Below are 15,150 nucleotides of genomic sequence, written 5' to 3'. Positions count from 1 at the left end.
AGCAACGATGTACCGACGCCACCATAATGATCGTACTTCACTGGAAAGGTTTGGCTGTCGCTCGATTCTCACTCGACATGTGCGTAGTCCAATTTCACTTTCACAACTGGAATCCTTCCTCTGTCCTCGTCATTACGACTCGAATATCGCCTGTGGCTACGTGGGACTCGAGGGTCTCAAATTTGACCGAGTGGTTTTTGGAACCATAGTCAAAGAATATAGATGACATGATAGATTCCAAGTGTCGCGATGTCCATCTGCGTTACGACCTCCGGATAGCGCTTGAGGTATGTAGTCGATCCAAATCACCTTGTTCTTCTAGATTGACGAGCCAAGAAGGAGAAGTCACTTCTCATTTTCTGATATGATTATACAAAAGTCATCAAAGGTATATATATATATAGTCGTTCCAAGGTAGAGCAGAGAAAAGCTAAGATGAATCGATACTGCATATATACAGTACTCTGCTTGCTACATACAAAGGAATGTAAAGACAATCAACCTGATTGTATATAAGATAGAAGCTGATGGAAACCTACAGTCGTTGGGTTTGCTGAGACGTGCAGCAGATTTGGCGTTGGCGTGGACCGGTCAAACGCCGCTCCCGCCTGGCGGCCGGTCCGACTGAGGTCTCAGCATCCAACACGACAATCCTTTCGTCAACCATGTTGGCAGCATTCCGCCACAACACCTGGTTAGTTCGTCATCGCAACAGAGTATATGACATGTCTCGCTAAGAAAGCAGTTCTGCGATTCTACCTTGCGTTAGACCGACGCCACGATGATAGTGGTCGTCCTAGTCAAGCTCGCGACTGCCGGCGCGGTCTGCCATGGTGTCGCGTCCAGGTACAGGACGGTAGGAGCTCAACAACAGGAGTGTAGAGAAGGTTTTAGTCTTAATGGCAGCGCTCTAGCACTCGAGACGGTAGTTTTAACAATCGAGGGCGAAGTCTGATAGGCCGGCTAGCGGGAAGCGATCAGCAGATCGGGCAGACGCGACCCTGAGAGCGGCCCAGACCATGACCATGGTCAGCGCAATGAAGCGCACACAGGATCACCGGACTCCGTGCGATCTGGCGATATGCACAACCACTCCTGGATGCGCTCCAAGGATCCGTGAGATCAAAAGACGGTAACTGAGACAGTGCAGCCGTGGACAAAGTGCTGAGCGTCATGACGACATCATGAAGCGCGTTGCAGCCCATGCGCGCGTCACCTTCTGGCAACGCCCTCGCGAACAATCGCAAGTAATTGTCGATACCACCAGGATAAGAGATATCACAACGTCCAAGCGACTTGAGCGTCAACAAATCTCGATATCAGCATGCCTTCCTCCGAATTGAAGATCTGCGATGTCAGTCCGACGATCACCACCTTCTCCACGCCATTCAACCGCTTCGCGCCGTTTGGGTACCGCAGATTCGTAGCGGTAGACAATCGAGCCACAGCCATCCTACTACACGACGACAGGATACTTCTTCTCAACCCTATACAACTGGAGGACGCGGTACGCGACAAGCTTAATGGACTGGGCGGCGTCCATCTCATTGCGAGTGACCTGGGCCATCACATGTACGTCTAAGACTACGTCGATGCATGGCCAGAGGCAAAGACTATCGGAGTTCCGGGACTGGATAGCAAGAGAAAGGACGTGAATTGGAATTACATCTGTAAAGACTGGCGGACGAGTCCGGAAGACCAGTTTGACTTTGCACAAGACTTCGAGACTGTGCTTTTCGAGGGCTTCATTACATACTGTGTTGCTTGGTACCATAAGCCAACAAAGACGCTGATACAGTCAGATCTCGTGATGAATCTGCCATTTACAGAGGTGTGTTTGCGCAGTTACCCGGAACAGTGTACTGGCACTGATTTGAAGCCAGCAATATCATCCCAGCTCGTCAGACCAAGGTCCGTTATCTCGCGAGTTTACAAAGCGCGCGCGCCCTCGATCGATATGGGCGAAGCGCCTCGTCTACTACATAGCGACTGTTGACTACACTTTGATGCGACGCGATGCGAAGAAGGTCGCGGAATGGCAGATGGACCGAATCATCCCGTGTCATGGCGACGTTCTCGAGATTGGCGGGAACGAAGCTTGGTCATCGGTGTATGAGTGGTTCTTGAAAGGCACAGCCAAGCCAAGTGTGATAAAGAGGCTCATGAACCCCATCATGAAGGTCGCGCGAAGAGTGTTTCTGATGTAAGGCGCCACCATAACGACCTGACATGACATTCGTCTACCATGCAATGTTGGTCTACTCTGGTCGATTCAGTGACGGACGTGCATGACTTCAAGATGGTCGACGGAAGAGTACATGGAGTCGTATTCAGAGCATCAAGTCTATCAACAAACAATCGACAATATACGTTACTAGTGTTCCTTGAAAGATATCAATCGATATTCTCAAGGACTATAACGTGGTAGCAGTTGATCCTGCTGATGAGCTTTGGTTACATGAATGTGATGTTCGTCCAAGCATCATTTGCGACCAGGCCTTACTTGCTTGATGGTATCGCGGAACCAACGGCTTACCCCACGGCGCTCCACCCTGCTTGTCCCATCCGTTGATGGCGGTTGACTCGATCCATGAGGACTATTGGCGTCTTTCTGTGGTAGATCCGCACGCTCTGATCGCGAATCTTTCGCCGCGGACTGGTGCCTCCTTGTCTCTCGTGTTGTGTCTGCTATCGTGCTCGCTTCATGCAACCCGGGAATGCCATGTCTATATGTTCCTGGTGCGGGAACCCTACGACCTTCGCTTTTCCCGCTATTGTCTTGTCTTGATCTCCGAGATCTTGTGCGCATCAGCAATCCGGGATCGCTTTCTTCCACCATCATGATATCATCATCATCAGTAGCCGATTCGCGCAATTCTTCATACAGGCTTATATCTCTCGGCGCACGCAACGAGGGTGCAGAGTCGTCCCTTCGAATATGAGCCAGATCTTGTGAAAGGCTCGACCGGAGACCTTGTGCAACGTCATCAGTATCTCCCACTTGCTGGATTGACTCTAGGATATTTGACAGTTCGACACATATAACATCGATCTGTCCCCTTTCATCGGGCGCGCATTGTAGCATCTTGTGTTCAATGACATAGAGCAACCCCTTTGTAAACGTAGTCGCATTGCTCAGATTGTCCAACTCTCTCAGTCGCTAGATGGGAATTAGCATGGCTGTCTCTTTTGTTGTCGACGGTCTTACATCTTTTACCACCTGTTTGAGGTGCGGTTTCCTACGCCCATCTTCCGAACTGTGGATATTGAAGAACTTCTCAATTTTCACTCCTTCAAAGGTCGCCAGATCTTCATCTTCTCTCTGGAAGCTGAAAGCCTCAACCTCGTAGTGGCCTTGAAGGTACCAAACAGCAAACTCTAGAAAGACGCAACCCAGAGACCAGATATCGTACTTTTGCGAGATTCTTTCCTCCATGTCTAACTCGGGTGGTCGATAAGCCCAACTACACCCATCGATTTGTGTGCGTGGGACAAAGGTCTTCGAGAACTGTGAATGATAGCGTGTAAGTTCGAGATTGGAAATCACGAGAAGATCGTGATCAGTTTCATATTCTTGAAACCACAGGATATTCTCGGGCTTGATATCCCCATGCCTTCCCCAGTCACGCTCGCCGTAATCAAATGCCTCGAACGAGGATGATCTGCCGATCTTTTGCCACGTAGTAAGCCCATGGATTTCACTCACTGCTCTTGCGAGGCCCAGACATTGTTTTGCCGCCCACGACTCGCCCAGCAGTGTTGCTGGTCTGGTAGGATGTAACTTCCAGAATTCTTCGAGGTTACCGTCTGCCCATTCAAATAGTAGGAAGAACTTATCTCCGTGCTGAAACGTGAGCAAGAGCTTGATAAGGTGCTTTTCTTTGTGCACCTGCGCGCGAGTCTTTTGGAGTGCCGCAAGCTCATCCTCGTACGCCTTGTGATTCGCGGCCTCTATAATTTTCAACGCAAAAACCGGTTGCAACCGAGACTACATGTGTTAGCATTGCTCGAGAAAAAACAGTACAACACGAATACTGACATTAGATACTGGAAAGTTGTGGTGATCTGGGTGAATCTCGACTCTATGTACAACACCAAACCCCCCATTTGTCTTGTGCTGAAATACCATCCAAGGAAGCCTGATATTCGACTGTAACTCGTAAAAACACAATCGGTCGGCACGCATGTCAAAGAAAGGGACAAAGAATATCTTCTGATAAGAGCAGAAGAGATTGATGTCGGGTCTACTCCATGTGTTCATCAGTTTGTCATTATCTGAGGTACGAGTTACGACATATCCCTTGGCGTTCTCTGCTAAGTGCTCAACCGGCAGATCATCGTCCCAGATGTCTTCTCGGATGAAGTCTTCGATGTGCGCAACTTTTGACATGAGGACCAAGACAGCCAACGTCCGGCGCCGACTCCTGCCTGACTTTCGGTTCATAATACTTGCAAACTTGTTTTCCAGTTCTTTATGCGTTGCGAAATGGTAAGTCTGGTCCAAAAGCAACGCGATCGTCCTCGGATTAAAGATACCTTCGAAAGATTGCAACGGTAGAAATTCTTTATGATCATGTTGGCTCCATTCCAACTCGTCCTCGATTTCTTTTTGAAGATTCAAAAGGATATGTGTAGTTCCTGATGTCTTCTGGGATTGGGAAGAGTGACGAGACTTGCGCTTCTCAAACACCGCTTTGAGAGAATCGGATATCTCTGCGTCGTATTCGCCTGGCGTGTTGAAAATTGCTGGAAGATTTGACGCAGCGGCTCCGAAGCCCAGATCCTTCACCATACGAATTGAAGACTCGTCTTCGTCTGAATCGTCATGATTCGAAAAGCCTGACGGTGTCGCAGCGTCCGATGACGCTTTGGAGCTCTCGGCAAAATATTCATGCTTATCAAAATAGTTGTCGCGGTTACTGTGAGAACCTTGGGTTTGCAGGGTTGGCGTGTGTTCAAAGGTTTCCGCGCCGGGATTACATGCGGAAAACCATGTTTCTACCTTTTCGATAGAAGATTTAAAGGTGCCTTGACTGTAGTCAATCTTGTCCGGTGCCCATGGCAGTGATCTCAACGCGAACGAATGGATGTGTTCTGCTACATGGTCAATGAGCTGGTCATTTGACACGACACCTTCTACGCCCGGCGTCCAGCTACACACAGGGCATGATGATAACCCTTCTACTGATTGCTTGGCGCCCATATCAACGAACAAGTCTAACTCATCCCTGGGTATAGAGTCAAGGTGTATGTCGGCCAGATGCTCGACAAGATCTGCCTCACGGGAGAATGTTTCCTCATCACCACAGATCTCGCATCCCCAACCGATGGTCGTTGTGTGTTGACTGAACATGTGTTGCAACCACGCTGTCTTCTGCGCAAAAAGAGTGTCGGGTTGAGGGCAATTTGGCAGAACGCATACGTAAGGGAGAATGTCTTCCCTTATATGATTTCTAGCACGTGTATTAACATTGTGGAATCACCTAAAACTGGTTGAGAATTGAACGTACTTCCAACGCCTAGACTCCGCGAAGACAACAGGAAGAGGAATGCAGCAACATGGACAGTTGAATATGGTTGCCCCTTTCCCAAAAGGAGGTGGTTGCGGATATCGTATACGTGATACTGTAGTGGATACCTCCGTGACTGCTTGCTGAGATGGGGTGGGTGGCCTTGCTACGTCGCCGATCACCTTTGAATCTACGTCAGATGCGGCTGTAGCCGTCATGGCCTTGGCTATCTCATTGGGGGTCGGACGGTTATCACTATGTGCTTGCTGTTTCTTATCTGGGAGGTGAACGTTTGGGTCTAATGGCACGGTCCACTTTGGAGAAGAATTTCCGATGCTGGAACTTCTTTGACTCTTCTCGTTGTTAGGCAGTTGTGACAAAGTCTCTAACTTCCTGCTATGCCTTTGTGAATATGCAAATCGGTGGGAACGCCGGAGGTTCGCCTCAACTAGTCGCCGCTGTACTTGTGTGAATTCACGTTCGTCATACGAAAACGTGATCGCATTTTGGTCGGCACAAGCCCAAGTGGTGCCCCCATCTGCCTTTGAGATACCCAACAGGCCTGGATCCTTTTCTCTCCAGTATTCATGGCGCCTACCCTCTAGCCATGAAGGCTGAGATACTAGGACTTGGTACAGGTGAGCCCGAAGGTCGTTGTGCTTTTCCGCCCTTGGATCAAAAGTTTTGTCGGCTTTGGAGAGACGTGCGGTAGTACCAGCCTTGCGAATCAACACAGCTAGCCTCGCTAGGTCATTCAATACCAAATCTGCATCTTCAATCGCCTCTAGCAAGGTTGAGTCATAGACAGTTAATTCGCTGTCCTGAATCGAGCTTTTCGGTATAAGATTTGGGTCATCCATGCTGGCGTTGTCGGCAAGTTCACTACCACGGTTGAGTTTGTCCCGCTCATCATGAAGAAATCCTAAGCCGCATCAGCGGAGCTCTGTGAAAAAGCACACTTAGAAGCAAAGGTATTACCAAGTTCTATGCAGAGATCGACAGATTGTTCGTAGAGGAGGAGGAGACTCAGGACTGCTGTTCGTATCTGTGGTTTGGGAACCAACCGATTTTCGAGGGAAGCCTGTCCATTTGAGCAGGCTGCGAGACCTGAGTCCCAGATGTTGAAGTCGGCAAGACGGTTTTCTGCCCAGTTGTGATGATTAAGAGCTTCGATCTCCGTGCACCGCTTGAGGTTCTCACGACAGGCTATAGTGGTGCCTGCGATCGTAGTGGCATCTGCGCCCACCTGAGGCTGGGAAGATGCCATACACCCAGCGCGTTGTATGGTCCTGAAGTGCCCAATGATGATGATCAAGATTGAACGATGTCTGAAACCTGCGTGAATTATGTTGGTGTTGCGTACGTAGCGATTCTTAGCCCCCAACAAGCGGGGTATACTTTCAGTCAAGACGCGGGGTATCGCTAGCCTAGCTGAGGGTAGTACCCACACGTTCGTCCAGCTTTGTCAGCGGGGTAACATAGCTTTCTAGGAGTGTCTGTCCACTGAGTTATGTCACTTCAAAAACGATCTAGCTCGTGCTTCGATTCCCTGCTGATCTTGTGTTTTCTCAAGTTTTGTGCTCAGTTTGTCACCTGTCAGCGTGTTCGTAAGTTCGCGAACTTGTTAATCCGGCCGATCTTCTCTCGGACTCTCAGCCTTGTAAGACTGGTAGCAGCTGAACCTGACAAGATTTTGCGATTATGGAAAATTACGAAGGCTGTATCGATGCGGCGTGGCTTCTTGATAGCCTGTTAAAAGTCCTGCCGATCGTTTTGAAAAGTGTTATGCGTCATCGTCACCAGCATAAGCAGGCTAAGTTCTTGGGAAGACTTTTCGCTGACTTGCATCTCCTACGGGAAAGAAATGAGGCCCTTCCACCCGAGGCTGTAATGGAGTTGAAGCTTATGTGCACGGTAATTGCGACCAGACATAATGCGTTAGCCGCTTGCGCTAAAGGTGTTGCAGTGGACAAAGCACCCCATCAATACTTTGGATCGCGCCACGAAGATAACAGACGCGCTTGCTGCAGATGGAGTTACAAACAGTGACTCAGAGGCAGTCAGGATGGTCAGCGAGAGCCTACGTGCCTTTGCCATGGCAACGCCGCAAGAACAAGGGTCATATAAGCAACTTTCAGAGGTCCGAGAAAGAGCTCGCAGAGAGATCTCAGAATTATCTCAAACTAACAGTATGTCCGGACGCAAAATGCATAAGTCAACACCCGAGGATTACCCAGAGTTCGTCAATGTCGAGCTATACGATACTTTGCGCGGATACACTCGATGCCAATGTCAACTATCTGGAGAAGCAGCTGCGATCGAACACGAAGCTAAGTTATGTTTGCGAAGTCAAGTTCACATAAATCAAGACTTAGTAGATTTCGATCTACATTTCTGGAGTTCACCACATTGGGAGCGAACGAATCAAAACTGTCATTGGCAACAGTTGCGTATGCATGTGCCAAGGTGAGGTTATACATTCCATATAGTGTACCCAAGCTGACGGGTATACAGTAAAAAGGCTAGACTCAAAAAGACCCGTTTTCAGGACATAGCATCGGGCAGCACAACTCCCCTCCATATGTTACCCGCGACTTCAATGACTCAAGGAAACCACAGTGCACTACAGATGGATGAATTTTATGTCCCTTCGCATGAGTTCTGTGCCCTGCTCAGCGAAAGTATTGGGCCTGCGAAGATATGTTTGCGACTTCAAGAGAGCTCCTTTCTTCGAATACATGGAGCGATCGATACAGACCAAGAGTTGGCTAATAAGCCCAGCGTATCACTCGCCCAAGTATTGCGTCATCGTAGCTTGACTACGAAGATGAAGATTAGTCTGGCCTACACTTTGGCACGCTCTGTGTGGCAGTATTACAACTCGGATTGGATGGGATCCGGATGGACATCTAACACGATCCACTTCATGTTGGAGACATTCAGTACTTCAAATCACTCTTACATTGACGTCAGCAAGCCATGCTTCACGGTCCAGTTTCAAACTGCTACAGGCATAATACCAGAGTACGATGGCTCGAAGGGTGTCGTTCATCCACATCCGCGTGTGGTAGCCCTTGGCATGCTGTTAGTCCATGTTGCAAACACATCGTATGACGAAGACACTGCCGCAGTCCTGGAAACGCATGCGTGTGAAGCGAACAAAAGATACGCAAAGGGGCGGAGAGCCTTAAGGGATCAGAATTGGCCAGATTTTGGCATCGCTGATGCAGCACGACAACGTCTCCGGACCGATTACAAGACAGCGACAGAGAGCTGTTTTGATCGCATGATCTTTCGGGACATCCAGAGCTCTCAAAGCGGGGCTGACCAAGTAGAGGAGCATCGTAGGATTCTCTATGAAAGAGTTGTCTGTCCACTCGAGGAGATCATCGGAGACATGGGGTGGATGCACTCGCTGGACAAGATTGACGTAATTAAGTTCGGGAAAATGACCAACCGCGACGAAGAATCATATCACCAGCCAAAGTCAGCTCTGCTTAGTTATAACATATCACGGGCCGCGGTACTAGAGAACGGTAGCGTGATCGAGAGCGTGCAGCAGCCCCGACATAGAATCAGTCCACCTTGTTCCAACGCAGCGTTTTTCGATGATGATTTGCCACCTGACGGTCATACCAGTAAACTGTGAGTTTGAAAGAAATCCTGTAACCCTGGGTGACCTTCATTGCAGTATTTTGAGCTTCTAACCTGAACGTCTGTAGTTGTCAAGCATATCAAGACTGGAAAACCGACTTTACCCAAGTGTACGAGCACTTTATCAATGAAGATCAGTCGAGATCGGTGCCGCCGGTTAAGATAGCTATCCTCGATACCGGCTTAGATGTGGACCACGAATGCATCGAAGCACATGCAGAGACCTTGCCAAAACGAGTTTTGGGAAAGAACTGGCTCGAGGAGAAAACCTCAAAACACTTGTTTGACTCCAACGGCCATGGCACACACATTGCAGGAATCATACTCGACCTTGTTCCGCACGCTGAACTCTTGGTGGCAAAAGTGACAGATGGAGTGGTGTTGGACCCAAGAACCTTAGCACAAGTGAGTCGCACCTATTCATAATCTCAGATGAAGAACAAGTACAAATGTAGATGCACAGGCAATCGATCATGCGGTCGATCAGCATGTCGATATTATCACCATCTCTATGGGATTTCCACAAAAGGTTTCTGGATACGACGAACTTGAATTTGCTATAAAAAGAGCACATCTTGCAGATGTACTCATCTTTGCTGCTGCTTCAAATGGAGGTGGCAATAAAGATAGAGCATATCCGGCACGTGACAAACACGTCTTTTGTATCCATGCTACCGACGCATGGGGTAATCGGTCGAGGTTTAGTCCTACGGCTGAGAGAAATACATACAATTTCGCGACTGTCGGCGAAGCTGTTGAGTCGTTCTGGCCCAAGCATCTCTGCAACCCGGATGAGGCTGCAGTCAGGACGAAGTCTGGAACATCTTTCGCAACACCCATTGCAGCTAGTGTTGCGGCCTTTCTGCTACTGTACGCGAGAGTGAATCTCGTAGATGAGCCTGAGATTTCACAACGACTAAAAGGATTTCAGGCTATGGAATTATTACTCTATGAAGTGTGCCAAAGCTCAAGAGCAAAAACGGACCGAGATGGCTATCAATATATCTTCCTCAGCCAGTACCCAGGCACTTTCTTCGGCAGAGATAGAGATAGGGAGGAGATCAATAACAGATTCCGGAGATGTACTTAACCACGGCTCGAGAAACAAACGTCGTAAATATCAATGTACTCTCTGCTAGCCTATGAGGCAAGATGATCATTTTCATTCATCATCCAATACAGGGATACCATATGTGACTACATCGTCATCTTCCTGCACGGCCTCAGCCTTGTAGCCGTGCTGAGACTCGGGAGGTGGCATCTCCACGATCGAAAGCGGACCAGCCACGTCCTTCGTGGGTCTGTCTTCGTACAGCGCACCTTTTGTGTAGTCGCGTTCACGCCTTACTTCGCCTGACTTGCTTACGCGAACTTCACTTACTTTGAATGCAAACACGAAATCAGTACTGCCCTCCCAAGACAAAGCGTTCTTGGTCACTTTCCCACCTCTGACCTCAGGCCCTCCGCCGACAGGCGCCATTCCCCCACTCAGAACCGTTCCATCGACCTGCGCCCCAACGACGCCCTCTACTGCGCGTGAAGAGGTTGTGGCCCCCTGCGCACCGCTCACCACCTTGACACCTGTGATGATGTACACTGGTTTGCGATAACGACACGTTTCCAGGAACAGGCGCACACCGGCATTGTCGATGCAGCGTTTCACGTAATCTTCTGTTGGAATAAAGGTGGTGGTGTCCATGCGATCGAATTTGAAAGCTCTCTCATCACTCATGTGAGTTAGCACGTACGACATGTTCTCGGAGAAGCTGTATCAGCATACCTATTTTTCCAGTCTGCGCCAACATCAACGCCCAAACCCAGCAATCCGCTCAAGAACGTTGTCAAGATGGAGAAACCACCAGATCTCAATCTTTCTTTCGAGACTTCGACCGAAAACTTGCTGGACGGCAGAACATCATCTCCATTGGGTGTGCAGAGGGTCAGCCGGCGCTGCGGCTTCTTGAGCGACGTGATGACGCTTCCCAATGCTATCGGTCCGTTGGGTGGAATATCCCATGTCGAAGGGATGTAGTACTCTGGTGTTGTGTTCGCCATGATGATGTAGAGAGGCAAGGCATGTCAGTCGGGATGTTGGGGTTATTATGTGGGAGGCGGCTGTGCCATGTCCTTGTGTATTGTGGCTGCGGATAGGGAGAGGGGGTCGTACTAGCCAACCAATGCATGACAAGACAGATCAGCAAGTGTGCTAGGCCTATACGACGGTGACGAAGACCAAACTCTAAGAACGACCTGCATATGGCAGTAACAGATCAAAACGTGTCTGGAAGTCTTGGCTTTGCATCTCGAGGCACCTATATTATCGTGAAACATCACAATGGGTGCTTCGGCGCCTGGTTGAGAGTGCGGAGACTCAGGCGGATTGATTGGGCAGCCGCTTTAACCTCAACATTCAACCGCAGCTAGCACAGCCACAACTGGTCAAAGCCTCAGCTGACGACCGATCTCCAAATCACGCATTCAGGCAAACCTTTTGTGTGTCTGCCTACTCTGGGCGCAATACTGACTACACGTCATCCAAAGTCTGGATGCGATTACCTCTCTAAGCGGCTAACGACCTGTGCATCCATACCTTGACTCAATCCGCTCTCGCACCTCTCAAGCCTCGCTTGCTGGACGACAATCATGTCCAAAGTCTATCTAAGATGCGTGCGCCAAGATGGTAGTGTGACGAGCTCTACAGACCATACGAATCGCATCCACCGCCGACTGATGCCTTCATGAGTTCCTACATGAGCAAACACGGTAAGGTTGCATATATCTGTTGCAAAGACAGTCTCAAGGGCCGTGTTGAGCTTTCCTATCATGGGCCCCTAACTCGTGTTTAGTGGGGTGCCGCAAGACACTGGGTCGCAGGCGACATCTCCGTCGTCGACTTCCAAGCCTAGTGCACCGTTAAACGCCACAGGCTGTGGCCATAGCTCGCTCAGGAGATTAGGGAGCTGTGGGAGAACATAGTACAGAGAAACCATTGAGTCGGGTACGACGAATCCCACGCGGCTAGTATACGTCATGACCTGCTTACTAAACACCCGCCAGGGCTGATGCGATCCGCTACTCCCAGCACATGTAGTGTACCCAGGTCGTAAATGACATCGCCACCTCTCGCATCGACCACGTCAACCACTCCAAGCCTCAAGGTGCCTTGATCTTGTTGCCTCAACGTCAGCGCTCCGAGCACGTACCGCAGCTTCTTCCGCGATGGCGGTCTACCGAGGTCTTCCGATCCAAAGCCCTTGGGCTACAGCAATGCGGTCAAACAAAGGCTAGCCCACGACTCGCACGCGTCCATCCAGTGAACAACGAAGCGAGCAGTCGAAGGCTTCCACGACTACCATGATATACCCTTGGGCGGTATGCAAGCGAGTCGCAATCTCCAAACGCCCATGCAAAGGCCCGTGGTATTCGTTCGACTTCGGTCGGTGGGAGAGCTGCGCTGCCTAACGAGTGTCGCATGCAGTTCGCATGACCATAACAGTCAAGGCTACTTCGCAGCTCTCTCATTGTCCTAGAAGCAACAATCGGCTGCCCAGTCCTCATCCGAGACATAATCCAGCCCTTCCCCGGACACAACCGCTAGGCATTCACCAACTATCCTTACGAACCCTACTCATCCTCATCCACTCTACCGCAGAGTGCACCTCCGGCGCAGACCCATACCACGACCACTTCACATCCGCCATTGCCTCCCTCTGCACGACGGTCCTCCGCTCGAGAAACTTAACGAGATAGCTTCTACCAGGGCTAAGCATACTGAAGATCTTGAGCTCGTAGGGAAGAAGAGCTGTCTCTGCGTGGATCTGCCGGCAGACGAAGAGGAGACTCAGATAATTCTGGAGCGTGTGTGGAAAGCGAAGTTCAGAGTGACGAAGCAATTCAATGTCTTGGCCACGGTCCAGGGCGAATGTCCAAATCATGTTGCGGATTTCGGCTGGAAGACGTAGGAGTGGTGAATTGATGATGTTGCACCGAGAGCTGGGATGGCTTGTCAGATTCATCACTTCGACTAGTTCGCAACGAGTTGGTTTTGCTCACATCTCGTCCTGTGTCTTCACCACGTGAGGCGCAAAGCCGGATTCGGTGCTTCTCCGGTTCGACATACTGGAGTCATGAACAGTCGGCGAGATTGAGCGATTGTGGAAGAGCAGTCAAAACTCTTGTGCAGGGGAGTAGCAGAGTTTTATGCTAGGTAGGTGTGCCACACCTACGATAGGGGGTCGTGAAGGTGGCTGATGCCCTTTCTCTACTTCGGGAAGGAAACCCGATGCCGAAGTTTTGCAGCGTGAGACCACCTGGCAATATTACCGGCGATCTTACATCAGTTTCACGTCAATGATCGTTAGTGACAAGGGGATGAAGTTAGCTTATGGATTACGCTGTTGTATAGTCTATTTCATATCTAGAACTCCGTCATGCGCGAAGCACCTTGCCATCGTCGAGAAGTTCTGCACGAATTGACAACATCGGATTTCCCCAAAAGTTCCGTCGCCTGCGCGAAGATCTTCGGAACCTGAGAGACAATGCGGTCTCTCGTGTCTCCTTCAGATGATTGAAGTGTCTTCAAGTGTTGGGAGACGACATTGTGGCAAGTATCCTCCTGTTGCTGACTACCCCCGCCAAAGACAATATAGCGAATGGAGACAAATCCGGGGGTCGCAGGTTCTTGTAGCCTCCATGCTCGATGCAACCTGGAGAACATGGTGACTGCACCGAACGTGCTGTGGCTGTCTTTGACAGGTGTGCGGTGGAGGACAAGGACGTGGAAGGCTTCTCCTCGACTGGGGTCGATGACGATCGCAGAGTCGTTCGCGATGTCGGTCTTGGTGGCATTTCTATGTTTGCCGTTGTATTCGTTGTATGTAGCGTCGATCTTTAACGACTGGCTTGCTGCGATGGCGAACGCAGTGCATAGGCCGACACCTTGGTCCCAGATCCACCTTGGTAGCTCGTCGTTCCATTCAGGCTTTCTATCGCCCAAGAGCTTTCCGTTGCTCTTACTCAACTGTTTTGTAGCCAGATCCCATCTTGTATTTGGATCGGCTTCCTCAAGGAGTCGGTCGCATCGCTGCATGTAATCTTCCCATGCACTTTTGACCGTGGGAAGGTTGGCGGCGAGGATGTATTGGAGGCTTAAAAGATCGGTGTAGTCGGTTTTGGAGTGCAGAAGTGATGGATGGATGCTACGGACGGATCTGACTTTATAGATGTCACGCTAGTGGCCGTGGAAGGCACCGATAACAATACACGACATGGCTCCTTCTCATCAGTCGGAAGCCTCCCAGATCTTTACAGACGCGTCTTTCGCTGTATCGAACTCGTTCACAGTGACGAGTTCTGCGATTTGATAGAAAGTTTCATGGTACTATAGCAGGTGCGATGCGAAAGTGGCTGTCGTTTTGTTTTGCGCTGGTCAACCCGTCGGTGGTTGATGGAGAGCAGGTCTACAATGCTTACAGCTGATATTGCCTCTTGATCAGAAAACTCATAGAAACTAGTAGCATTGTATTCTTCTAGGCTCTCTATCTGTATCTGTATAGCTGCTCATTTGCTGTTTTGTAGTAGGAAGGAGTACTTTTAATAAGGATTTTCATCATATATTCTCTCTGCTTCGCTGCCTTGCAGCTTCTCTCCGATCTCCGCTTTCTCCTTGTCATCTTCATTGTCAGCCGCTGATGCGATTTTTTCCAGTCCGCCATCTTCCACCCAATCATTGTAGGCTTGCAGTTCTCGAACCCTAAGTAAACATGGTACGGGGATCCCTAGTCGTTGGTATGTCGCGGGGTCTTGAGGGTCGCACGAAGGCTGAGGTGGTTGTTGCGGGGATGTCATGCTGGAACGTGTGCGAAGCGTACGTATCAGTGTGTGCGTGTGTGCGTGCGCGTGCGTGCGTATCGTTCTTTGCATGCGCGCTTTCTCGAGTGATGCAGTGTTGTATGTGCCAGAATTAGAAGTAGATTCGCGTAGTCAA

General features: G+C 49.8%; 6 protein-coding genes across 6 annotated transcripts; 2 read left to right on the top strand and 4 right to left on the bottom strand.

Annotated features, from left to right (window-relative positions):
• Window positions 1–1,324: 1,324 nt before the first annotated feature.
• Window positions 1,325–2,207, top strand: AA0111_g12457 (hypothetical protein; the record flags this gene model as incomplete). The annotated part of the gene is made up of 3 exons (XM_028646438.1): window positions 1,325–1,572; window positions 1,639–1,831; window positions 1,884–2,207. 3 exons carry the CDS (start codon window positions 1,325–1,327, stop codon window positions 2,205–2,207), a joined length of 765 nt encoding a protein of 254 aa, XP_028499945.1.
• Window positions 2,208–2,482: 275 nt separating this feature from the next.
• Window positions 2,483–6,777, bottom strand: AA0111_g12456 (hypothetical protein; the record flags this gene model as incomplete). Its single annotated transcript, XM_028646437.1, has 5 exons — window positions 2,483–3,160; window positions 3,209–3,988; window positions 4,040–5,453; window positions 5,511–6,432; window positions 6,489–6,777. The coding sequence occupies 5 exons, from the start codon at window positions 6,775–6,777 to the stop codon at window positions 2,483–2,485; spliced, it is 4,083 nt and encodes a 1,360-aa protein (XP_028499946.1).
• A 1,560-nt stretch (window positions 6,778–8,337) lies between these two features.
• AA0111_g12455 (hypothetical protein) lies at window positions 8,338–9,159 on the top strand (the record flags this gene model as incomplete). The annotated part of the gene is made up of 1 exon (XM_028646436.1): window positions 8,338–9,159. The coding sequence occupies one exon, from the start codon at window positions 8,338–8,340 to the stop codon at window positions 9,157–9,159; it is 822 nt and encodes a 273-aa protein (XP_028499960.1).
• A 1,167-nt stretch (window positions 9,160–10,326) lies between these two features.
• On the bottom strand, window positions 10,327–11,219 carry AA0111_g12454 (hypothetical protein; the record flags this gene model as incomplete). Its single annotated transcript, XM_028646435.1, has 2 exons — window positions 10,327–10,891; window positions 10,945–11,219. The coding sequence occupies 2 exons, from the start codon at window positions 11,217–11,219 to the stop codon at window positions 10,327–10,329; spliced, it is 840 nt and encodes a 279-aa protein (XP_028499961.1).
• A 776-nt stretch (window positions 11,220–11,995) lies between these two features.
• Window positions 11,996–12,154, bottom strand: AA0111_g12453 (hypothetical protein; the record flags this gene model as incomplete). Its single annotated transcript, XM_028646434.1, has 1 exon — window positions 11,996–12,154. The coding sequence occupies one exon, from the start codon at window positions 12,152–12,154 to the stop codon at window positions 11,996–11,998; it is 159 nt and encodes a 52-aa protein (XP_028499956.1).
• A 1,427-nt stretch (window positions 12,155–13,581) lies between these two features.
• On the bottom strand, window positions 13,582–14,253 carry AA0111_g12452 (hypothetical protein; the record flags this gene model as incomplete). The annotated part of the gene is made up of 1 exon (XM_028646433.1): window positions 13,582–14,253. One exon carries the CDS (start codon window positions 14,251–14,253, stop codon window positions 13,582–13,584), a length of 672 nt encoding a protein of 223 aa, XP_028499957.1.
• Between the last annotated feature and the right edge of the window lie 897 nt (window positions 14,254–15,150).

Source organism: Alternaria arborescens (genome assembly GCF_004154835.1).
Source record: "Alternaria arborescens strain FERA 675 chromosome Unknown contig_80, whole genome shotgun sequence".
NCBI classification, from domain to species: domain Eukaryota; kingdom Fungi; phylum Ascomycota; class Dothideomycetes; order Pleosporales; family Pleosporaceae; genus Alternaria; species Alternaria arborescens.
Note: the sequence above shows the minus strand (reverse complement) of the source record. Positions and strands in the feature narration are given on the sequence as shown.